The 26,352-nt window shown below is 39.3% G+C and overlaps 3 protein-coding genes across 12 annotated transcripts in view; 1 reads left to right on the top strand and 2 right to left on the bottom strand.

Annotated features, from left to right (window-relative positions):
• Tomosyn (syntaxin-binding protein tomosyn) overlaps positions 1-26,352 on the top strand; it is a 311,830-nt gene that overhangs the window by 214,949 nt on the left and 70,529 nt on the right. For all 10 annotated transcript variants that reach the window (XM_076118943.1, XM_076118944.1, XM_076118945.1 and 7 more), the window contains exon 2: positions 24,732-24,829. In XM_076118943.1, coding sequence (XP_075975058.1) covers positions 24,732-24,829 — 98 coding nt within the window. The remainder of the gene's footprint in view (positions 1-24,731; positions 24,830-26,352) is intronic.
• LOC142976188 (basic juvenile hormone-suppressible protein 1-like) lies at positions 9,142-12,417 on the bottom strand. Its single transcript, XM_076119445.1, has 5 exons — positions 11,755-12,417; positions 11,535-11,668; positions 10,593-11,426; positions 10,346-10,506; positions 9,142-10,264 (listed from the first exon to the last, which is right to left on the bottom strand). The coding sequence occupies exons 1-5, from the start codon at positions 11,849-11,851 to the stop codon at positions 9,232-9,234; spliced, it is 2,259 nt and encodes a 752-aa protein (XP_075975560.1). The 5' UTR covers positions 11,852-12,417; the 3' UTR covers positions 9,142-9,231.
• LOC142976192 (basic juvenile hormone-suppressible protein 1-like) lies at positions 15,267-18,073 on the bottom strand. Its single transcript, XM_076119450.1, has 5 exons — positions 17,859-18,073; positions 17,639-17,772; positions 16,697-17,530; positions 16,450-16,610; positions 15,267-16,367 (listed from the first exon to the last, which is right to left on the bottom strand). Exons 1-5 carry the CDS (start codon positions 17,953-17,955, stop codon positions 15,335-15,337), a joined length of 2,259 nt encoding a protein of 752 aa, XP_075975565.1. The 5' UTR covers positions 17,956-18,073; the 3' UTR covers positions 15,267-15,334.

Genomic DNA, 26,352 nt, shown 5'->3' on the forward strand with positions numbered 1-26,352 from the left:
GTCCCCGCGCCGTCCCCGCTCCCCATCGGAAGTTAATTGATTAATAGCAGAACATTAATCACTGTAATGTTTAAAAACACGGAGTTATTTTGAGAGTGCTTTATAAACAAGCTATTTGCTAATTATACGCTCGACTTGAGAAGGTTTGTTTGTCTTCTGTCCTCTTCTATTACATTAAGGGTGCGTAAATATTTGTACCGTTATATTATGTGACATGTTAACTTTTTGTTAAAATAACTGTAAGTAGTAATACTTTCAGTTATTTGAAGTAGTTTTACAACAACTATTCGTAAAATTGTGTGCAAATTTTCCTATAATTTTAATTTTGTTCCAAGCAAGCTACAATTCCTACAAACCTCTATCAAAATTAGTTTTTTTCTTAGCGGTTGTAAATGACTAAATTATTAAATATCTAGTCTAAACAAATTTAAAAGAATCTTGAGCAGCACATAAATGGTAGAAGTAGAAAACGTAACTAACGTCACTGGTAATCTAAGCTACTGAGAAACACATCAAAGGGCCGGAAATTCAATCTTCAAAGTCAATATAAAAACTTAGAAGCGTTAGCATAAAAACCATGTCAGGAAGGCAGAAAGGCAGGTGAATAAAAAGAGCTGAGTTTATTGATAAATTCCCGTGGCGTGGCGGCTTTAATCGTGGCCTGTCGTGACTCCGCCGCGGGCTTTGAGCAGACGACGATCAATTTCCGTTGCGCATCGCTCTACAACACCCGCTATCTATTAGCGACAGATGGTAGTGAAAGAAAGTGAAAATATTTATTAGGTGATACAGATATTTAACTTAGTGATAGACAGTTAATTTGAAAATTCTACGGTCATGTTAGTAGATACAGAACATATATTTTTTTAATGCTTTTATTTATATAATATATCACATTATAAAATACATACAAAAATCGCCGAAATATGAGCCAGTTTGTTGGCGATAATGGCGCTCTTTTATTTACAATTATTTTTATTATACAATTATTACTTAACGACTATAATATCTTTGCTAAGGAATGTTGTAACGGCAGCCACAGTCATTTGTTTATTGCGATAAAAATGCTTCAGCATGCCTTTAAACTTCAAAATGACGTTCAGCACCCCTTTTCGAAACGGTTGTTGGTTAAGTGACAATTCCTTAATACAAAAAATCTGAGGCAACAACATTTCTTCGCAGTAAATGAATTATTTATTTTGACTTTTACGTAGTTTTTGTCAATATCACTGTAGACTAACTCGGTATACTGCAAGGATCTTCCGTCGTGCCGCTAGTGGGGAAGGGCCTTTAATAGTAGATAAATATCAAGACAAATTAGGTGATATGAGTGCGGGTGATTGCCGCCGCGATAGTGGCAACCTCTTGATATCGACCTGATTGATATGTCTGAGGTTTTTGAAAAAAGTTTATTTGATGGCTCGTTTTGGGGATTTTAGATACTGTATTTTATTTAATTAGATTTTGTTACATCATATTTTTATTACAAATATGTATGTTGTCAAGAATCGTGCTTATAAAATAATCTGTGTGAATTTTTAAAAGAAGTTGCAAATCTTTTTTACATTTCCGGTGAATTTAAACTTTTCAGAGATAAGTATTAATATATTTTCAAAACAAATTTTGAAATGAAACTACTCGTATTCCTTTGTTACACTTTAAAAATAAAACACGGTTGAACGATATATAAAACGACTATATCAACAATCATTAAATTATTAACAAACATACACAAACAAACAACGTCTTGCGATCTGCTTCCTTCCACATTGAATTTCTAAGGATGCACTTTGCATTATTTATATTATCATCCACTGTACGGTCCATGTGGTACATGCAACTGGTCCCAAATACTTAAGTTGAGAAGAAATATACATATAGTACTTTTTTATTGTTTGACGAGAATATTGTAATTTGCGCTATTTTAACTTGCATGACGTGTAACTTTTTCTCTTTATTTACAAAACCATAGTCATTCATTTTTTCTGCTTTATAAAACGATTTGAAAATTTTACATCTATACTAATACTAATAATATTATAAAGCTGAAGAGTTTGTTTGTTTGTTTGTTTGTTTGAACGCGCTAATCTCAGGAACTGCGGGTCCGATTTTAAAAATTATTTCAGTGTTAGATAGCCCAGTTATCGAGGAAGGTTATAGGCTATATAACATTACGCTACAGTCATTAGGAGCGGAGTAGCAACGAAAAATGTTACAAAAACGGGGAAAATTTTGACTCATTCTCTTAAATGACACAAGCGAAGTTGCGCGGGTCAGCTAGTCACAGATAAAACCTGGATACGAAGATTCATTTATAATAAAAACAGGTTACCTACAATAATATATCTTATAAATAACTTAGTTATACATCTCTCCTTAATCTGCCTAGAAAAATATCCACAATATTAAAAGAACCCACTAACAATAAATAACAAGGGTTATTTAAAAGGCTGTATTCTTCGTTTTTATAAAGATTTGTTATTTGCAAGACGAGATGTATCGCACCCCCGCGCCTCTGGCTCTCACAGTGGGATCGTCTCGGCTACTCTGTGGTACCAGTGCACTTTTTCTTACGTTTTTAATAAGAATATTGCTAATTTTCTCCTCTACTGTAGTTAATTTTGTTTGTAAGATATTGCAGGCTTCTGGGTGGTTATTATTCTTGAGAGTATTGTGGCTTGTAGTTTATGGAGACGGATAATTTTATTAGTCTTTTGCAAATGTACTACCGTTTTTTTTTTGTATTAGAATTTGTTTGCCATTGTTTGTGTATTACGTATAATGTTCAGAAGTTGATATAAGAACACAGAAATAAATATTTTAAGATATCGCGTGACGTAATTAAGAACTTAAAGTCCACCTTGCACACGAAGTTCTGTCATCGTTAAGACATGCAATTTGTGTCTATTTTGTGGTCGTTGTTTATATGTTAGTAAAAGTCGCGACACAACAGCAATTCTTAGTGCGGGAGTTGTCTTTAAAAACATTAAGACTTAGTGCCGAAAGGTCAAGTAAAATAAAACGAATTTTCACGTCAACATCCAAATAAGTTTATCCAGAAGTAAAATAATATCGAGATCGTGCTCCCAAAACCTGCTGAATCGCCTTTCTAAAACAATTGATATTCACTAGTCGTGAAACCACTTAATCCCGATAGATTTGAACGTGCACTTCCCACCTAGTTCAGCATTCTAGGCACATTTCAGCTGAATTTCTAGCTTCAAACGCTGAACAAAGTAACACGTCTCACTATACTTGCCATATCGTAGATGATTGGCACTTGAAATTCAATCGAATGTTCTAGAACAGGGTTTCTAAACCTGGGGTCCGTGGAACTGTCGGGTCTACTGACAATATAGAAGTAACGCCGCGCGGTTAAGCGTTTGATAGATACATGTAACAAAACCGCGCGGCGCTATAACTATCGCAATATAGGTAAAATATTACGTAAGCAAAATATATCCATAGAACTTCTTTGCGTATAAAAGTGTATGAGCCTAATGATTTATCGTACTATGGTTAGTAGTTAACCTAGAGTCGAAAGTTGTTCAAGCCGACCGAAGACTTTTCACGTGGCTTAACGACTGTTATCTTAATAGTCAACGGAAGCACGGAAGTGCCCAGTTAAAATACCACTATGCGGTCACCCATCTATAGAATGACCGCGCGAAGCGTTGTTTAACCTACAGATCGTTACCGGTGAGCGCAACTGGCTATGAGCGCCTCACATATCATCGCTTATCATAATAAAGTGGCGCTAGATATTCGCAAGAGAAAAGGTTGAGAAATCCTGTTCTAGAAGCAAGTAGAAGTTGGTCGGGTAGTTCTAGAAAACTGTTGAATATTTCATCACGTAACGTGCGAGCGAGACGGAAAGTGAACAAGAACTATCGCGATGTCACTTTGCAAAGTAAATGTGATTTTTGCTACTGTTTCGGTTTGCGTTTGCATTTCAAAGAATTGTGGTTGAAATATGAGGAAGTAATAAATTAAATGTGATATAAAGTCGTTTTGGTTTCTTTATAAAGTAGAACTTTGTTTTATTGTTAAGTTAAGTATATGTGTGTGGCAGACAATGAACTTAAAGATTGTTTAAAGAACGTTTCGTCGCTGAATGTGCTGTTGTGCATTTCTGTTAACTGATAAGACGATCATACTTGAATAATTATTCACCAGATTTTTCAGGTTCTTAATAATACTCAACATTTACCCTCTTATTCATAAAGATACTATAAACCTATTTTAGTTTAAACACTACTACAATATGTTTTCTCTTTTTCATTTCGGTAAGGAGTCAAAGAAACAAAACACTTTATAAGTTTTTCATAACTTCATATATTTTTATGAATAAGAGGGTTAGAATTTAGAATACAACAAATAATCTCCCGTATGTTAATATATACAATACTTTTTGTTTAAAAACTGTTAAAACCAAACTTCCTGATATCTTATTCCTTATTATAACATACCAATAGAATAATATCAAACTACGCTAATATTACTCTTACATTTTAACTATAAAAATCTTTCATTCGCAAACATAAAATGATAAATATATAGTATAAAATAAAACTGTGAGTGGTTATAAAAACTCGCTGGAGTGTGCATTTATTTTTATTGTGCAGACGCAAGATGCAGCAAACGGACGTTTATAACTATCATATTGTTTCTACTTTAAGAAAATATATTTACTATGAACTTACGTTTTAATATAGTAAACAATTTTTGGAGGGAGTAGATAGAATAACTCGTACTTTTCTGTAGAATTTACTTAATCTTACAGACGTCTTTCTGTATCAACTTTTAATTACGGCAAAATTGTTAGGGCATTTTCTTCATTGGTGTCCTATGGTATAATTTTACATGGAACCAAACCTAATGTAAAATGCGTATTCGCGTTAGTTCCGTTATTTTTGTGTTAGTTAGTAAGTAAGCTTTTATTTATTTATTTATTAAAAGAGATTGTAGAACAATGCTTTCTTAAACTATACAAGTTTTAGAGCGAATGTTCAAGTTCTGATTACACGAAACCAATCACTTTGCTATTACTATTATGTCAGTTATCTTGGGTTAAAAAGAAGATCCATAAAGAACGATAAATTGTAACATCTTTAGTAATGCTCCCTTTCTCTTCTTAAGTTATCTATTTACTATGAGCTCTTTTCGTTACTTTAGTACCTGTGCACTTGTTAATTTGATTATAGAAATACGTGAACAGCTCGCATAAAAAGCTAGCGATAAGTTCGGTTTTCCGGTTCTTGTTACTAAATATTGGGAAATGGTAGCATTTCAAATAGTGTCATCATCATCATCATCATCTCAGCCGGGAATCGTCCACTGCTGGACAAAGGCCTCCCCCATCGAGCGCCAATAGGACCGGTCCTGGGCCGCCCTCATCCATCGGACTCCGGCAACCCTTACCAGGTCGTCGGTCCATCTTGTGGGGGGCCTGCCAACACTACGTTTCCCGGTTCGTGGTCGCCACTCCAGAACCTTTCTGCCCCAACGGCCATCGGTTCTGCGAGCTACGAGTATGTGCCCTGCCCACTGCCACTTGAGGTTCGCAACTCTTAGGGCTATATCGGTTACTTTGGTTCTCCTGCGGATCTCCTCATTTCTGATTCGATCTCGCAGGGAAACTCCGAGCATAGCCCTCTCCATTGCCCTCCGGGTGACTTAATAGTGTAATTTACCTTAAATATGGCCATTTCATGTATTCAAAAGTGACCCGGTTTTACTGGTACAAGGAACTTATAATGTTGCTTATATTATACATGAACGAGTAACGTGCTTCAGTCTGGGACTCGTCACAAACACGTGTCTCCTCAAACGCTAACAAATCACTGAATATACCATCACTAGGGAATTACTTCGCCGAACTATGTCTTACGTCACACTTCTAGGAAATAAGCTCTATGTTTAGTTATGTAAAGTCTATTCTAGTGTGAGTAGTAGACTATAATTAAGTTTATTTTAAATTGTTATACTTTAATTGTATACAGATTAGAACACTTTCTTGTACTGTTACGGACGTACTGTGATTACTTGAAGATTTTGTGAAATACATTTATATTCTTGCTGTATTGAAGTACTATTTTCATGAACAAGCATTAAATCGTACGTTAACAACTTTATATTTAAATTAAATGAAGTGAAAATACTTAATATTGTTTTCCGTTTCTATTAATATTGATATTGTTTTCTGCACAAATCTTCACAATTATTCTTAAACCACAAAAAACTGTTTAATTTCGCAACGAACGAAAGCCCACACTAACACAAAGCGTGCTCTGTACGAATATCTTCGTAGAGGGTGACATTTCCACAACCTCACATCTCTCATACATATTAAGTGAGCACGTGCCTTCAAAATTAATTAGAAGCCGCGAGATTCACTACAATCAATCAATTCTCCTCTGAACGTAATTAAACAGCAGTTGTCGACTTACGTGTGATTATCTGACGGATAACGGGAGACAGTAATTGGTATAAGGTTGCAGATATCATTAGGAAGGCTTTGTCGGCCTCAGAACTCTCGGTTAAGAGCCGTTTATGGGATTCATAGGATATATGGAACTTAGTTCGTAACGTTAGATTAGAAACGTTAAATAAATAAAAGAAAAGCTATGTCATAGATATAATTATAGTATTAAAATAATTACATTTTAGATACTTTATTATGTTTGTTAAGTAGGTAGGTATTAATTTTTAGTTTCATATATGTATATGTTAAGAGCGTATTCTGGCCAACAAGCTTGAAAGCTTGGCGAGTAAAATTATCTGTTACCACATATGTAAAAATTACTTTTATTTCAATTAAAAAAAAAAGAGTTCAAACAATTTATAATTAAATGTGTCACTTGGCAAAAGTACTTTATCGGGAAAACAAAACCATACATATTACATAGCCGAGAATAAAAATAGTAACCGAAAAAAGCCTAAAAAATATTTTTAACAATATATTTTTTACCTTTAATATTGTAAAAAAAATGCAAACAATTTTTAATAAATATATCGCTTTTTGATAGTGCAAACGCAACAGGCATTCGATAAAATATTTACGATAAAATCTCGATTGCAATATCGATGTGACACAATGAAAGCTCTCAAAGAATATTGCAACAAAATATTTCAGTTTTAATACTACCCTCTGTTATTCTGTATCACTGCACCCCTTTACAAAAATGTACAGAAAAACTGTTCTGACTTCAATAAAGTTAGTGAACATTTAAACTGCGCAGAATGAAACATCGAGCGGTATTCCAATTACTTTCGATCGACAAAAAGAGAAGCGCTTCGAAGCAAAGTATTCGCTTCCGAAGCAAAGAATTTCAAGTACTTGATATATTTATCTAGGGCTGTCGACTGTGGTTCATAATTTGGAAAGTAGAGTTTATGAATAGCAATTTATGTTAATTTTGTCAACAGTTTTTGAACAAAAAGTCGTATTATTGTTTTTTAAATAAAGGATTAAAAGCCAAAAAATACTTTCTGAACACTTTCAGACGCATTAAATATTTTATAAGACAAATAATTATATGTATAAAGTAAGTGACAGTAAAAAATTTTGGGGTCTACATATTTTTAGGCACACAAAATCAAAAATTTCAAGCACTAACTTCTTGGAACAAAATTTTACTTACCAATTTTTTTACCTTGGCAGCCCTGAATTTACAGGATCGCAGAGATTGTAACTGAATATAATTGCGAAATACCGTTGCCGGCACGTCGACAGTGCGCGCTGTGCATTATTCCCTGCACTATTTTTCAATCTGTAAGACACGGCGCGCACTCGCGATTAGCCGCGAACTTTCACCCAACATGAACTATTTGCGAATTGTTGAGTCGAAGGCATGCAAATAACATGAGTTTTAGGTATTCGAGCTCGTTCATGCATGAGGTTAGGTATGTTACCTTATGAGTGAAGTATGTTAAATTGTTTACGTTGAGTAAGTACTGAAACATCATATCTCATGTCATATTTATTTGTCACTAAACTCAACTATGTGACGACTTGCGAGAGATGACTAGTGATTCTCGGCTGTGGAACACCCCAAAACATAAAAAAACATCCTTTAAACTTTACTATTTAACTAAATCCTTCGTTTTAAATACGAGGTTTGTATAAAATATTCTAATAAGAAACTTTTTTCTTTATTAGCAATCACACTTTCTGATCATTTAACCGTAGTTCATTGGCAAATCTTCAGAGTATTTCATTATGCCTAAAGACATTTTAAGTATCTTCACAAAGTCACAAATTTCTATCAATAATTTAGTTCGTAAGCCTGTAGTAATACTTCTACTTTCGCAAACCACCAGTCTCTTGGGCTCTTTGATTGGAATATTAATCGCATTAAAAGCTTTGCTTCCATTTCAAATTGATTATTTTCTTTCAATACCTGTGACATTCCTAATAGGGTCTTAAGTTGTCGCAACTTGCTCCCAAAGACGGCGTTCTACGAAAAAGATTATTTAATTAGACTTTCACTTTGTTTGCGAGTGAATACCATGCTTTTGTTGTAACGTCGACGGAGACTGACATGATTATTAAACTTCCAAACGTACAAAGGTAACTCAAACGAAAATCATCGCAAAATGAAAGTTAAACTTTTTAAACTCGGACAAAACGCGCTCGTATCTCTGCGGCAAACGTTTTAGGACCCGGCGACGTTACCCGCTCTAATTAAACTCTCACATTAATCATGATGCGAGGCAAACGCGGCTAGTTTTATTTATCCCACACGCCCACATAAATGTGGAATAAGAAAAGGACGTCTCAAAGGGTCGCGGGGATCAAAGGGACTTTAAATGTTTGCGCTAACTTTGTTTGTTTATTTAGGGCGCACTTCCCGGGACTCGCCAAGTCTCTCGCCGATTTGTTTTCGGGACTATTACTGAGTTATATTTACGTAATGCTCAGCAATTAGACGAAAACTTTTATTAAAAAACATCTTTATTTCATTACTAAAATCTTGTTAGTTGCCAGCGTCTCGCAGAAAAGTTAATTGAAATTTCGTGTTGGTGCTGTATTTTGTAAAAGAACTAGGGATTTCAGAGCTTTCCATTAACAGCGAAACTTACGCTGAAATTATAATGGAAAATGTTTTATGCAGGAGTTAAGTCTCGTAGCTAGTAAAATAAAACGAATCGTTTACATGTACTGAGTGTTGTATTTAATTCTACGCTCAAAAATTAGTTTGTTGTAAGAGCAAAGGCATGAGTCTGTGTCTACATGCGCATCATGTTGTCTGTGCCCATGAGCATGAGGTCCTTGTAGGAGTAGCGCACGAGCTTGTCGCGGTGCAGGTACGTGAGGTCGTCCTGCCTCATCACCATGTCGGACATGTCCACGTCCTTGCTGATGTTGGCCATGTCCATGTCCTTGCGGTACACCATGATGTCGTGGAACTTCATGTTGTGCGTGAAGAAGTGCGCCTCCTCGATCCTCCTGTCGAACGGGAAGCCGAGCGGCATCGTGTCGAAGCAGATGCTCCAGCGGCACGTCTTGTGCTCCTTCATGGTGGTGAGGTCGACGGTGGGCAGCACCAGGCCGGTGCGGATGGGGGTCACGATGACGAACATCTGCAGCGGCAGACCGCCGAGGCGGCCGAGCGGAAGCAGCAGCCTGTGCGGGAAGCCGACGCGGCTCTTGTACCACCAGCTCTCCACGTCGAGGTTCTTGAACACGGTGCCGCCGGCGCCGACGCTGCGCTCGAGGATGTGGCGCGTCCAGGGCCGCTGCTCGATGACGCCGTGCATCTCGAGCGAGTCGCGCACGATGGTGTTCTTGCCGGTCTCCAGCTTGTAGCGGAACGTGTCGATCTCCAGCATGTCCATGCGCTTGTCGTTCACCATCAGCAGGCGGCCCATGCAGTCGTACTTGGGGCCGATGAAGATGCGCACCACGCAGTCGACGGTCTTGTCGGAGGTCACGTCCACGGTCACCTTGAAAGGGTGGTGGTTGAGGCGGCGGGTGCGCGCCACGAACGTGAAGTCGGAGCGCTTCTTCTTCATCTCGACGTCGTCGAGGTACACGGCGTTGGTGATGTCCATGTCGTAGTCGTCCATGAAGGTGACCAGCTTGTCGGTGGTGATCTTGTCCACCTTGACGCCGGGGAAGTCGAGCTCGTCGCGCGTGTACACGGGCAGCATCTTCTTGAACATGACGAACATGTCGGTGACGCGCTTCATCAGCCGCCAGAAGACGGGGTCGCGCAGGCACGTGGTGTACATGTCCAGAGCGGTGGGCACGTATGTGTATCTGTCGACATACAAAGTATCGTTCACGACAGTCCTGAATGAAGCAGAAACCCGTAGAGCCGACAGCTCCGAGACTACTTACGTGTTCTTGTTGTACACGTTGTAGGCGAGCATCTTCCTCATCAAGTGCATCATGTGGAACATCTTGGCGTCGTCTCCGACCAGTCCCATGCCGCCGAGCACCATGCGCGCGAGCACCTCTATGTCCTCGGGCTTCCTCAGGTTGATCACGGTACCGTCACGCTGCAATCGAGAGGAACTACTTAGAAATCTTGCTCTGGTTAAAATATGGTATGGTTCACATCGTCTATATTGCAAGGTATACTCACGCGCTCGATCTTGCCGGTCCAGATGCCGTTGCGCAGCATCCTCTCGATGTCGTCCAGCATGTTCTTGACCTTGATGTTGTCCTTGGTGACGAGCACCATGTTGTTGCCGCGCACGGGCATCTCGTAGCCGGTGTGCAGGCGGATCTTGGGCCAGTAGCCGGTCTTGAGGGTCTTGTCCCACACGATGGCCTTGATGTCGCACATGCCGCGGCCCAGGCGCTCCAGCCTCAGCCTGGCGAGCAGCTGCAGGTTGGCGTAGGCCAGCACCTCGCCGCGGCGCTCCTTGTTCAGGTTGTAGACGTCGTCGGTCATCCAGTAGGGGTAGCTCATGTGCAGGTAGTACATGTAGGTGTTGAGGTCGATGTCCTCGGTGAAGTACGAGATGCGATCGTCCTCGGTGAGCGCGGTGCGCACTCCCTTGCGCCAGTCGATCACCACCAGGTTCTTGTCGGTCACCTTGATGCCGTAGTACTTCATGAGCACGGGGTCGTTGACCGCCCTGGTCATCTTCATCACGTGGGTCTTCTCGATGACTTGGCTGTCGACGAAGAAGTAGGGGTAGATCTCGTAGGGCGCGGGCAGGATAATGCCCATGCAGTCGGTCCTGTGGAACACGGCGGCGGTGAGCGCGTACACGAACATGCCTCCGTTGATGCGCTCGCGCAGCCAGCAGCAGGTCCTGATGAACACGTCGAAGTCCTTGGCGAAGTACAGGATCCTGAACACCTTGACGGCCTGCTCCATGTGCAGCCGGTCACTGTGCACGAAGATCTCGCCGCGCGGCAACATGCCCAGCTTGAACGTGTCGATGAAGGTCTTCACCACGTCCACTTTCTGTGAACATTGCAACAGTGCTGCTTAGACCCTGGTGGAACTGTGAAGTACCTGCGTCACAAGAGTGTACTATGAATGTGTATCATGTATAGATGTGTATGTTCTCACCAGGTACTTGTCCATGTTGTCTTCGATGGTCCAGTCGCGCGCGATCTCCCTGATGTCCTCGTACATGGTGGGCTGCAGGATGTGGTTCAGGAGCTTCATGATGCACAGCTCCTTCATTTTGATGTCCATGGTCACTGGGAACGTAGAACAATTTCATTGTTAGTATGTAGTTAGGTTCGGTTTGTCGGAGGAATAGTATTTGGAAGTGCGTGATAGTTACCCATGCTCTCCTTGCCGATGACGTAGTTGTAGGTGTCATCCTTGAGGACGGTGGCGGAGGCCAGCGCCAGCGCGGCCGCGAGTATGAGCAGCTTCATGTTGGCAGTGAGGCTCGAGCTCGACTGTGGCGCTGTGAGGAGCCTCCTCGCTTATATACTGCTTATCAAACTGCGTTATCTGTTTGTTTTCAACAGGTGATGATAACCCGCGCTCTCGAAGTTTTGACCCGAGAGTGGAGACATTTTATGCAGTTCATTTATGCAATTTTACAGTACCGACACAAGCGTGTTACCTGTTATACTTTGATAGTTATATTTCAAAAAGTTTGTGGCTACTTCGGCGACTGTTAGCCAATTCTTTTTTACAAATTCGTTGTACAATAATTTAATAATAGAGAGGTTATAGTTGAGTGTTTAATTTCTTTTTTATATATTATAATATTCAAAATTATATATGAGTATATTTTAATCTTTAAGTATTAGGTATGCCACGGAATGCACCCAGAGTTAAATACTGTAACAAAATGGTTACCGCAAGACCGCCGTCGGCTACAGACAAGGCCTAAACGGAATTGCAGGTATGACCTGAATGTTTTCCTGGAAGGTTAGCCAGACATAACCAATGCAAGCGGGAGCATGAACTTCAGGGAAGAGGTCTTTGCTTAGCATTGACAATACACTCTGCAGTTAATAATGGCGTGTTAAATAGTTTGTAAGCACAGTGAAACATGTACATTTTCAAATCTTCGATTTAAGTGTTTTGCGTCCTTGTACTGTGTTACCCGTTAGTGACTTTAAAGTCAGTTTTGATATTTTTCTTCACATTGGGATTAAGATCTGAGTATCTGGGTACTACATTAAACACTTTACGATGTATATAAGAACGTCACGGCAATTATATATCGTTACTTGTAATATATGTGCTTAAGTCTAGACCGGCTATCTGTATTTTAAATCTGATATTGACACTTGCGATTTGTATTTTTTTCTTATCACCTTCTCAAAGCAAAAACGTAATCGAACCCACGACACGTAGCCTGGTGGTGATAGTAACGAATTGATAGGTATGTTTTTTGCGCTCATTGGTCGGTAAACGATCAGTGGGATTAGCTATCATAGCGCGGACATTCTATAGATAGTCACCCATCTATAGAATGTCCATTGATATTTTATAATTGTATTTGAAATTAACGTCTCCTTGCTTCGGAGGGCACGTAAAAATTGGTCCCGGTTGTTATCAATAAGATAACAGTCGTTAAGCCATGTCAAAGACCTTTGGGCGGCTTGATCAACTTGACACTAGGTTGACTATTCATCATAAGACGATTGAAAGAATTATTGGTAGTTTCGATATATTCATATTCATAATACGTCGTTTAGAATATTTTTGAGCTTGCGTTGACCATTTCACGTACCGATAAAGTGCACATTACCAATCTTTGGCTTGTGAAATAGCTGAGCGTCTTCGTACTTTGCAGGGCACGTTTAAATTGACCCTGAAATTGAGATAATAGTCTTTAAGCCAAGGCAGAAACATATGACTAACTGAAATAATCGTGAAGCTCGCTTAACTACACGAATTAGTGTTCAGTTTGTCATGTCAATGTGTAAACGTCATCCACCCAGTAGGTTATTTTAAATTTCATTTTTTTTTGTTATATTTAGGCATTACGTTGTTACGTTAGAAACTCACATATTGGGAGCACTAACAATATATCTGGTGTGGGATTTAAAACCAAAAAATCTCAGTAGCAACTAGAAAATTAATAATGTTTCTTAAAAACAATTTGTTTTGTGTGAAGACGTAGGTGACGAAACATGGAAAATAAATATATGTTTACATCATTATAGTATTTTTTATTATCTTTACTATCCCACTGCTGGGCAAAGGCCTACTCTGACCAGTTTCTATAAAAAGTCATCTATATCGTAAATATGCTAATAAAAAAACCTTAAGGTTTTCTTTTCCTAAGAAATATTTTACCTGTAACAGTCAGTAATATCGTGTGGCTGGATTATTTGACAATTAAAATAACGAGAAAACATACTTGCAGAATAATAATATTAATATGCTAGGTGAAGAATTCCTTTGCCGTCAGTCTAGTGGTAAGAAATAGAATGACTATTATATGTTTTATCTCTTACAAAAAATATTTAATAAGCACTCATTTTGTCATTTATTGCCAAGGGTATCATGCATTATCCATCTTGGCTTAGTGCCCTGTCTTCACTGAAACAGACAGGTTACTACGGCCAGGGCAACTTGCACCGAAACGTACAAAAAACTCGAGTTTCTCACTATTTAAGGCTTTGCTACACACATATTCGGTTCGGCAAAATTTATCGAACAACAAAACCGACTCGACTCACTTGCTCGGCTTGTGCCGATCGGGTTCATCTACACATATTCGTTCGTCCACCCGGCTAGGCTGATTAATGACTGCCTTCGTGGCGCAGTGGTTTAGGTCGCCACGCCGATACCACTGCAACGGGAGGTCGTGGGTTCGATTACCACACGGAGCAATTATTTGTGCGATCCACAAATAATTGTTTCGGGTCTGGTTGTGCTTTGTGTCCGTTGTTTGTATGTTTGTAAAAGTCCCCGCGACACAAGAGCAATTCTTAGTGCGGGAATAGTCTTTTTAAAGAAAAAAAAATGGCGAACCGAATTTCTGTGTAGTAAAAAAACTTTGAAATCGCTTCTTAGTAACAATATAATACCTGTTTGAGGTTTAAAGATCATAGTAATATGTACTGTGTTGTGGAGGTCTGATACACACTTCGCTTCATGTAAAATACTGGTATCCGGCTGCATCCGTTGAGACTGGAAGCCGACTCCAACATACTTGAAAGAAAGTCTAGGTTGATATATATTAATGTAAACTGAACGACAGATAAGACATTAAAGGGATCGCCCTGTATCTTGTTGTACCGTGACTTTTCTTATAAGGCTCTACTTCCTGCTCGCTTGAACTTCGCCCTTGAAAAGATTTTCCGGGGTAAAAAGTATCTTATGTGTTAATCCAATTTATAAGCTATCAGTGTGCCAAATTTTAATAAAAACCGTCCAGTAGGTTTTGCGTGAAAGATTAACAAATATTTATATGTACATTCATTCATCCATTCTCACAAACATTCACATTTATAATATTAGTCGGAACAGGACTAGGAATAGGAACTCTAAATGTAGTATAATAACGGCTTCCGTAATTGTTAAATAAAAAGTTACGTATCGAATAAAAAATATGGGATAGTTTCATTATCTAGGACCCAAGCGTCCTTTATATCGGTTACTGGCAGCTCATTAAACCTACACTGATTAGTGGTGGTATTTGCAACAAGTATTTTATATGAATAAATAGGTTTATTGTTTCATTGATCTTTAAACAAGACAAAGATGAGCTTTAAATGAAAATCGACTAGTACCCTAATAATTGTAAGATTTCATGAAGATTTCAAATCGCATTTAAAGTAAGACTCGAGGTAATTAAAACAAAGTAGTATTTATATTGATTGTTATATTTTAATTCTATTTTGTAAATTGTGTGTTGGTGCTATATCTTGTACGTATACATGTTGTGTCTACATGCGCATCATGTTGTCGGTGCCCATGAGCATGAGGTCCTTGTAGGAGTAGCGCACGAGCTTGTCGCGGTGCAGGTACGTGAGGTCGTCCTGCCTCATCACCATGTCGGACATGTCCACGTCCTTGCTGATGTTGGCCATGTCCATGTCCTTGCGGTACACCATGATGTCGTGGAACTTCATGTTGTGCGTGAAGAAGTGCGCCTCCTCGATCCTCCTGTCGAACGGGAAGCCGAGCGGCATCGTGTCGAAGCAGATGCTCCAGCGGCACGTCTTGTGCTCCTTCATGGTGGTGAGGTCGACGGTGGGCAGCACCAGGCCGGTGCGGATGGGGGTCACGATGACGAACATCTGCAGCGGCAGACCGCCGAGGCGGCCGAGCGGAAGCAGCAGCCTGTGCGGGAAGCCGACGCGGCTCTTGTACCACCAGCTCTCCACGTCGAGGTTCTTGAACACGGTGCCGCCGGCGTCGACGCTGCGCTCGAGGATGTGGCGCGTCCAGGGCCGCTGCTCGATGACGCCGTGCATCTCGAGCGAGTCGCGCACGATGGTGTTCTTGCCGGTCTCCAGCTTGTAGCGGAACGTGTCGATCTCCAGCATGTCCATGCGCTTGTCGTTCACCATCAGCAGGCGGCCCATGCAGTCGTACTTGGGGCCGATGAAGATGCGCACCACGCAGTCGACGGTCTTGTCGGAGGTCACGTCCACGGTCACCTTGAAGGGGTGGTGGTTGAGGCGGCGGGTGCGCGCCACGAACGTGAAGTCGGAGCGCTTCTTCTTCATCTCGACGTCGTCGAGGTACACGGCGTTGGTGATGTCCATGTCGTAGTCGTCCATGAAGGTGACCAGCTTGTCGGTGGTGATCTTGTCCACCTTGACGCCGGGGAAGTCGAGCTCGTCGCGCGTGTACACGGGCAGCATCTTCTTGAACATGACGAACATGTCGGTGACGCGCTTCATCAGCCGCCAGAAGACGGGGTCGCGCAGGCACGTGGTGTACATGTCCAGGGCGGTGGGCACGTACGTGTATCTGTCGACACACAAAGCATTCGTTCACGACAGTCCTGAATGAAGCAGAAACCCGTAGAGCCGACAGCTCCGAGACTACTTACGTGTTCTTGTTGTACACGTTGTAGGCGAGCATCTTCCTCATCAAGTGCATCATGTGGAACATCTTGGCGTCGTCTCCGACCAGTCCCATGCCGCCGAGCACCATGCGCGCGAGCACCTCTATGTCCTCGGGCTTCCTCAGGTTGATCACGGTACCGTCACGCTGCAATCGAAATGAATTACTTGGTAATGTTGCTCTTGTTAAGACTTGGTATCGTGCACATCGTCTATATTACAAGTTATACTCACGCGCTCGATCTTGCCGGTCCAGATGCCGTTGCGCAGCATCCTCTCGATGTCGTCCAGCATGTTCTTGACCTTGATGTTGTCCTTGGTGACGAGCACCATGTTGTTGCCGCGCACGGGCATCTCGTAGCCGGTGTGCAGGCGGATCTTGGGCCAGTAGCCGGTCTTGAGGGTCTTGTCCCACACGATGGCCTTGATGTCGCACATGCCGCGGCCCAGGCGCTCCAGCCTCAGCCTGGCGAGCAGCTGCAGATTGGCGTAGGCCAGCACCTCGCCGCGGCGCTCCTTGTTCAGGTTGTAGACGTCGTCGGTCATCCAGTAGGGGTAGCTCATGTGCAGGTAGTACATGTAGGTGTTGAGGTCGATGTCCTCGGTGAAGTACGAGATGCGGTCGTCCTCGGTGAGCGCGGTGCGCACTCCCTTGCGCCAGTCGATCACCACCAGGTTCTTGTCGGTCACCTTGATGCCGTAGTACTTCATGAGCACGGGGTCGTTGACCGCCTTGGTCATCTTCATCATGTGCGTCTTCTCGATGACGTGGCTGTCGACGAAGAAGTAGGGGTAGATCTCGTAGGGCGCGGGCAGGATGATGCCCATGCAGTCGGTCCTGTGGAACACGGCGGCGGTGAGCGCGTACACGAACATGCCTCCGTTGATGCGCTCGCGCAGCCAGCAGCAGGTCCTGATGAACACGTCAAAGTCCTTGGCGAAGTACAGGATCCTGAACACCTTGACGGCCTGCTCCATGTGCAGCCGGTCACTGTGCACGAAGATCTCGCCGCGCGGCAACATGCCCAGCTTGAACGTGTCGATGAAGGTCTTCACCACGTCCACTTTCTGTGAACATTGCAACAGTGCTGCTTAGACCCTGGTGGAACTGTGAAGTACCTGCGTCACAAGAGTGTACTATGAATGTGTATCATGTATAGATGTGTATGTTCTCACCAGGTACTTGTCCATGTTGTCTTCGATGGTCCAGTCGCGCGCGATCTCCCTGATGTCCTCGTACATGGTGGGCTGCAGGATGTGGTTCAGGAGCTTCATGATGCACAGCTCCTTCATTTTGATGTCCATGGTCACTGGGAACGTAGAACAATTTCATTGTTAGTATGTAGTTAGGTTCGGTTTGTCGGAGGAATAGTATTTGGAAGTGCGTGATAGTTACCCATGCTCTCCTTGCCGATGACGTAGTTGTAGGTGTCATCCTTGAGGACGGTGGCGGAGGCCAGCGCCAGCGCGGCCGCGAGTATGAGCAGCTTCATGTTGGCAGTGAGGCTCGAGCTCGACTGTGGCGCTGTGAGGAGCCTCCTCGCTTATATACTGCTTATCAAACTGCGTTATCTGTTTGTTTTCAACAGGTGATGATAACCCGCGCTTTCAACCCCCGCTACTGATACAAGGCGAAAGCAATTTACTTACAGTCGTATGATTTTTTTATCTTCATATATATGATCTACTATTACTTACTTTATCAACTTTTCTACTTTAGAATGCAATTAATTATATCAAATGCTCTGTTAGTCTTATTGCATCATACATTGTTAATCGTAAATTAAATGGAGCTAAAGAAAAACTTACATTATATTTGGTACACTTGTTAGTTATCAAAGAGACACTCATTATCGGAATTGCAGATATAAAGAAAAATTACGAAAATGATTATTAGTACCACAACCATAAACGCGTACATATTTCAAGAGTTAAACCAAATCTAAAATACGCTTAAATAAGTTTTTCAAACCCGTTTACATAACGAGTGACACAAATTATTATTACAGTTGTTAAGCCGTTATATATAGGGCTTATATGCAATATTCCGGGCACTTTAGCTCGTTACACTTATATATGGCCTCTGAAGGAAACTTTAAGATATTTATTGAACCTAGAATGGGACGGAACGTTTCACACGAACTCTCTATAGAACGGTGTTGGGAGTTAAGAATAAGTACTAAGGAAATTCTTTAATGGATGTATTTAGATCGAAAAGTTGTTGTTTGGCAATGATATTAATGTATTGCCTAGGTTTTTTTATGTTTCAGAGTGTTGGAAGGCATCTGAACTGTATTCGAAACATAATAAATTTACTACAGTTTTTGATATTTTTTTCTAGACTTTACTATCAAACTCTACTATCAAATATGTATTAAGTGTGCTCTTGAAATTAAGCCAGTATCATGAGTGGTATATTTTGACCGATGCTCATTTTATATTTTGGAACCACATAAATGGCCAGGTAAAAATTTGTTAAAATATAACAATTATGAAAAGTTGTTCTTAATCTCAGACATTGTCCCAAACTACTTCAAGAAAATATCGTGTAGTGCTAGATTGAGGGAACATTTAGTCAGTTCGTACACAATGTATTATGTATAAGTTAGCTCGGTGCTATAAATCTGTTGCAGCTGACTGATCTTCCGCAGGGCCGTGATTTGTTACTCGTGTTTCAAATACTACACACTAGTGGCAATTTGAACGACTGACACTGCTACTGTACAAAATACAGTCTTCAAGGAAAGTCTTCTATCCAAATCAAAATAGCCTTATTTTAGTAACAGAATTTGTATTGTTAAGGTAGCTAAGAATGGAGAATGTAATAGGTTCATAAAATTGATCTGGTTAAGGCAGATCTAGTTAACCTAGATAAGAAATAAAAGTTAGATGAATGAAACCTACGATTACTATTTTTAACTATAGTTAAGAGTGGTTTTGTTTATAGGTACTTCTTGAAGAATAACACAATACTTGGTTTGATTGCAGTTAGCGGTTTTTGAGGGAATAAGTATGTATCTTGTGAAGTAAACTATTAAACTATAGTGTAACGTTTCGTAGTTCCTATAATAATAATTTGTTAACGTTACAAAGAAAGATAAGGGAATGCTTTTAGTAAGTCTGAGTCTTAGTAGTCATTTTATAAGTGTAAAAACACAACATTTCAATTCCGTAGAAATTGGTAAAGTAGTTTTTGAATAATGAACATACAGACAGAAGAACAGACAAAACATGTCTGTGTAACTATGAAGTAAGTAAATACAATAAAAGTTCCATTAGCCGGTACAATTTATAGTATTGTTATTTGAGTGATAATCAGTGGAATATTCACGTAATGTTCATTGTCATTATAATTATACTGCTTAATAACAACAGATAGCTCTTGTTGTTGGGTGAAACATAGTATCGTTTTATATTTTTAACAAGATCCTAGGCCATTTACATGTAGTGAGGTAAATCTTGATGATGAGTAAGTCTGGATAATTTAATTGAAATGTTCCTTGTCGTGGTATTGTTCTTGTTCCGGAAGCATTTGCTTGGACATGGTAACTGTGCGTAAGTGTAAACTCCTTCAAGGAATGCTGCAAAATTCTAGTTTAGCCAACTGGTTTAATTAGTACAAAGCTCTCTGTTGTTGTGTTTTTCTTACTTATTTGTTATGTGAAATTTTATTTTGGATCCTCATATGGTATAAATAAATACAATTCAAGAAATCACAAGATTTTTCAATACAGTGTTTGCAGTTAGTGTAGACCGGAGTCCAATGCCTTTCTAAGGCCCTTCGTACACAAGGCTACGTAAGGCTTAGTAGGTCTCTGATACTCAATTTTAGTTTTTAAGCGACTACCGCCTTACATATAACGAGACAAATGTTAGCGAAGCGACTCGTGTACGAACTTCAACGGATTTTGATCATCCTTGTGTACTAAACCCTAGAAAAACATACACTCAACCCTTCTATGAAACACACTCTTACATATAGGTAGTAAATATTTGACGTGTGTAATAAATAGGTAGTAAATATATAGAGTGATAAGTCAGCGGCTCGTAAACCCGCCCTTGACGGCTGTGTGCACAGATTTAGTGCTTGTATAGCTGAAGTACGTACCTTTATTATATTAGAATATTATGCGGGTTTCAGTATTAGGATGTGTATGGAGCAGTTAAAGTTAAAGCCTACATGTGGGGGTTCGATTTCCACTTAATTGTTTTAAATCTGCTTGTACTAGCGTCCGTTGGGGGTATGTTTTGTCAGTCCCAGAGATATTAAAGTATTCATCGTGGAGAGGGTTAAGTTACTAATAAAAAGAAAATAATTTGCTTATTAAGCTCTGACTCCGTATAGGTTATTTATTTATTTATAATATTTATAAAAGCCATGTACATTAAGACATGTACTTAGAATATATCTAAGGGTATCCCACACAAGTTTTGTGTGTACACAAGTTTTTCAATACAAACCGCCTGTAAATCAACTTTTGCTGCAATCATCAAACAAGTTATAATATACAACTGAACAGACTAGAGTGTCGACAATCAGACTCATAGTAACAACGCAAGTGATCATAATATTGCATCAAGTGAGAGTAGAAAACATTTTTTATAGATATAATTTACGAGCTAAGTTCATGAGTTGTGCCGCCACAAACATACATAATATGTACACAGATAACCCTTTGTACCTACAATCATAGTTGCCGATACTAGAATGTTGTCAATACTTCCATAATAATATATTTTTATTTCATTACTATGATACCTGAAGATGTAGAAAGCGGTGTGTCAAATATTGTATTGCCATTCATAATATCAGCCCTATAATTCCCTCCTCCTGAAATAAGGAAAGCTGTGTGCCTCGAGTCCACCACGACTACCAGATTCTGATTTATTGATTAAGCAGCCCCGCGAATACATACGGATGTACTGTTTTAGGTTTGAACCCTCAAACACTTAGGTTTAAACTTAATTCACGCTTAGTCCATGGAAAGTTGCATTTAGCGTTGCGTTTTTAGAGGATGCAAAGTTTTTTTATGTGTTCCGGGGTCAGACCGCCATCTTGGAAATGGTGTCGGGCCGGGAGACAAGGGTGGTGACCCCACAAACTATATCTTAAGATTTTACTGACCTCCCTATATATTAAAGAAAATTAATTTTCGTCCTTTGAAAAAGCCAATCTATATCCAAAAAATGGACTTTCTATACATACATTTGCGCAAAAACCAATATAACAGTAATTTAGTCATACCATGACCTACACACTACACAGATGTCTGAAGTCATGCGAGACTTCTTAACGGCACTGATAGCTGTTATCAGCCGCTATTGAGAAAGTTTCAACAACTGATAACTAGTGATACTACTATCACGACTCGGCTCTTATCAGTTACTGTGTTGTTCACAAAAGTTCACTTTTGATTACGTACATTTCGAGTTTTTGATGACATTTTGAATAAATTTTGGTACAAAGTCAAGCTGTGACACTGAGTACAATAGCACTGACATTTGTCGGTGGTTTGATTCCCATTTGCAAGCACTCTCGTATTTTTTGTAGATTTAGGTATTTTTTGTCTTTTTCTATTAAAGACAGACAGTATTTTTTTTCGTTTATCGGGACTTATACCTATGACACATTTCTTTAGAAGCAACAAACATCACATTAATTTTAAAATATAACGAATGAGAACATGTCATACATATTCCATAGTTTTTAGTCGCATCGTGAGGTCATATATAGTCTCCGTACATGTGTATACGCTTTATTCTCTATTGTAGTTGACAAAATATTAGGCATTAGGTAATTCAGCATGAAAATTCATCAAGATTGTGTCAATCGTATTTGATGTTTGGATGGATAAATTGACCCTATAATAAGACAATATTTACTAAATTATTTAACCCTGTTCTTGAAGGTTAAACGTTAAACCAATTAGCAAGAACTAGTAGTTAACTAAGTCAACGACACGAGTGTATGATGTATGACCACACTCCGCTCTGTACCGGACCCGCTCACAAACTTGCCACACAAACATTTGACTTATACTAATTACTACCTCGTAGTTAAGTGTATTTGTTAATAAAGATTAATTAAAATTAAACCAAGAATAACTTAGAAACACACCAGTTTTACTTTTCCAATTTTTGATAGAAAGCTTGCGCTCTATGCGATATTCACAAACTTCAAGTTGTCCAAAGAGAATTATTATACCTACGTGATGATATGTCTGTAGAAAAGTGGTTATTTTCCTATATGATTACCTATGATGATTAATAAGTTATATCAAAGCAACAATATACTACATATTGGTTGTCAAGTTAGCGAACACTGGTTGTCAACTAAGATACACAACACGCAAACATGATTGAGAGAGAAGTAGGCCCGCACAAAACCCTTTTATAAAGCCAATTTATGCTATTTACCAGTAAATAAATCGACTTTTCATCCACTATCATAAATATTCCCCACATATTCAGAAGCGACTCTCGTATTTTGATGTAATATTTTTTCATCAAAGGCTTATTTCGGCGTCGGATTTAAAATTACCCATCAATTTTCCCGTGTTACCCCGCGTTACGATTACCCTTATCCCTCGGGGCGGTGTTGATCCGACGTGGAAACCCACCCTTCGTTTATTTTAGGCTATCTACCCGCACAATTTTACTGGAATCCGTTAATCCTTAGAGGCGCAGAAGTGTTTACAAAAACATTTATTATTTTATTATAATTTGCTTTGTTTTCTCTAGAGGGTTATAATAGGTGATATGTATCGCTTGAATGTAAATACCCGTGTATATTGTGCTAATTACTTTGTCATCTGGAATACAAACAACTGTAAGCGAGTGCTGTAATTTTTATGCCATCAAAAACATTCTGTAAAAAACCTCAAGTCTCGCCGTAAAAAGTTGTGAGATCTATATAATACCAAGTCGATTAATCTATTTAGTCTCTACTTAAAGGACCTTCTGTCTTAAGTTATTACGTATGTTATTATCATGCCAATTTAAAAAAAAAATACCTCTAAAACAAATAGACCGACCTGGCCATCGCAAGATTTGATTATTAGTATGTATCACACTACACAGCACGACGAGAAGTTAATTCTCCTGAAATGTTAATGGCGAATTTGTATTTTCTTGCGATGACCAAGTCGATCTATTTGTTTTAAAGGTACTTTTTTAAAAATTGGCATGATAATAACATACGTAATAACTTAAGACAGAAGGTCCTTTAAGTAGAGACTAAATAGATTAATCGACTTGGTATTATATAGATCTCACAACTTTTTACGGCGAGACTTGAGGTTTTTTACAGAATGTTTTTGATGGCATCTCACTTCTTTTTGTAGAGCGAACATAAGTCCAATTTGTATGGAAAGACGTTTTTTTTTTCATAATTCAACATATTTTCCTATGGGAATGTTGTTCAGTTTCGGGGGCTAAACACCCTTACCCACCCTATACCCCCTCCCGTTATGCCTCATATAGTAGGTACCTATTTACACCTATTTATTTTTATTTTATTTTCTACAGTAATAATAATTCATTAACTGCAAATGTAACCTTGTAATCTTATACATTTATATGGGATTACAAAGTTATTGTTGCAGTTGTTGTATTTAGAAAACTGGACCGAAATTAGAAAATATGAAATTTTTCCCATGATTAAGACACTAAACCCTATTTGTATTCTAAATTTTAAGCTTCTAAGTCTGCTAGAAGTACCTTAGACTTTTGATGATCGGTGAGTCAGTGAGTCAGTGAATCAGTGAGTGACAAAATTCAAAATTTCAACAAGTTGTCATTCTTAAACTACTGGTTCAAATTGACTGAAATTTTAAATATACCGTGTTTATACAATGACTGATTAGTAGCTGAAAATCCAGGCTTCTTGTTTTATCCACAACGAAATTATGGGGGGGTCAAAAATAGCCCGAATTGCTTCGAGAAAAGGATGTTACGGCCGTGCCGCTTTTTTTTTGCTCGACTTGCGGGGGCACTTCCGTGCCCCCAGATAATATTATTTTTTTGAACTATAACTAAACTCTGACATGTGCCTGATAACTTTGTTACACAAAATCTCAATAACATTAGTTTAATTTACATAAGAAATACTTGTAATTGGTGTAAATCGCGAAAACGTATAAACGTAATTATTAATTGGATAATCGTCCAAGGGGAAACAAGATACCAATATCCTTACAACTATCTAACCATGCATACTTTCTGCCTTTTTCTATACAAGCTGTAATGTTTTATTTTGTGTTGTCCACAGACATTTCGCCACGGGTTCCCGTTCTCCCCCACAGCGCTGGCATGGGACCCCATACAGAAGCTACTCGCCATCGGCGACAAAGGCGGCAACCTCAGAATGTATCCTTTTCACACTGTATACAATTTGTGTAAGAGTAACAGAGATGGATGACATCATGGTGTACTTGGTAAGAATAGCATTAGAAAACAAAACTAAACATGAGTTTCGTACCTAGTTCCTATGCAGAGTTTGACCATAAACAAGAATGTTATGATCAACGTTTAGTTATAGGTTTACTTAGTGTAGAAAACATGGTGTTTTCGGTTTCATACATAAACTGTACCTCGATTCTCTACCACTATCGACTACCGACAACCGGCTAGCTATCGAAATTTTGACATTTAGAATGCCAAAACGTTTCCTACGACACCCGTCCGAGGCGCTGATCAGATTTTCATACAAAATTTCTCGATGACAGGTCGGTTGTCGGGAGTCGATAGTAGTAGAGAATCGAGCTACCGAAGACAAAATTTTGGACTTAGGTATTAAAAATTATCAATCGAATAAAGAAATTAGAATTGCGATAAATATAGTCTTAAGTGAATCACTTCGATATAACGCTAAGTAAAAAGAATAACAGGTTTGACTTCCGTTTGACTCTATTACGAAACATTTTGAACTGGACTAATCTGAAGATGATAATGTACCTTATTTGTTGCTACTGTGCCTTTAAATAGACACATTACTGTGTACCTAAAATTCTCCCAACAAGTCTTACAATGTAAAAAATATAATAAACATATAATCAAACTATCTCTTGCACGTAATTTAGTAAAACAAAGTACTTGCACTGACCCTAAGGTCAGGCATATCTGTTTATTTCACGTGGGTCTATCCGGCCACTGATAACTGAGTAGTGATAGTCTACTCTCTGATAACAGAGAAAGGTGACTGCTACCCAAAATGCATGTATAACATCATGCCTGTTATACCCAAAGGTAGGAAGAGGTTTATATTATACACCCTCGTTTCGCCATCGACAATATTAGCTCCATGTTATAGGGATCGAACCTATTGCCATATACAAGGCTACGATTGAGAAAAACCTACATAATATCAGGCCTTTTTTCCTAAGGTGTAGGCAGAAACCAAAGAAAGAAATATTTTAATGTAAGTAATTAATCTATTAGGTTCTTGCTCAAACCACAGATTCATTCATTTGTCCGTATTTTTTATGTTATTTCAGCAGCAGCCTGGTATTCATCTAAATTAATAAGAGACTCGTATTTTTTACTTGATTGAAGTTGTAGTAATCCACCCAGTTAGCCGTACGTGTGTAGGTCAGTATCGTTGCTAACCAAATAGCTTGAAAGATCACTTACATTGTTATCAACTCATTACTGCACTACAATGTTGCAATCACTGTTGTACATTTAAAAACATCGTTGTTTTTGTTGTTACGATATTCATTGTTGATAAATACATAGTTTCAAGATATAAGTACTTACACTTAGTTCATTATTTTCGGTAATTTTATATCAAAACTATTTTGGAAAATTTTTGATCTTTCGTTATTTGTATAAAATGTTTGCACGCATCTACGTATTTTATTAAAACTGATACCATTAACTTTACTATAAAA

Source organism: Anticarsia gemmatalis, chromosome 10, assembly GCF_050436995.1.
Source record: "Anticarsia gemmatalis isolate Benzon Research Colony breed Stoneville strain chromosome 10, ilAntGemm2 primary, whole genome shotgun sequence".
In the NCBI taxonomy this organism is placed as follows: domain Eukaryota; kingdom Metazoa; phylum Arthropoda; class Insecta; order Lepidoptera; family Erebidae; genus Anticarsia; species Anticarsia gemmatalis.

Coding starts and splice junctions, on each gene's coding strand:
- LOC142976188 (XM_076119445.1), bottom strand. CDS start 11,851: ATGAAGCTGCTCATACTCGCGGCCGCGCTGGCGCTGGCCTCCGCCACC. Junction 10,507..10,592: donor GGACCGGCAAGATCGAGCGC/GTGAGTATACCT, acceptor TCTCGATTGCAG/CGTGACGGTACCGTGATCAA. Junction 10,265..10,345: donor AACGTGTACAACAAGAACAC/GTAAGTAGTCTC, acceptor GTATGTCGACAG/ATACACATACGTGCCCACCG.
- LOC142976192 (XM_076119450.1), bottom strand. CDS start 17,955: ATGAAGCTGCTCATACTCGCGGCCGCGCTGGCGCTGGCCTCCGCCACC. Junction 17,773..17,858: donor CATCGGCAAGGAGAGCATGG/GTAACTATCACG, acceptor CTACGTTCCCAG/TGACCATGGACATCAAAATG. Junction 16,368..16,449: donor AACGTGTACAACAAGAACAC/GTAAGTAGTCTC, acceptor GTGTGTCGACAG/ATACACGTACGTGCCCACCG.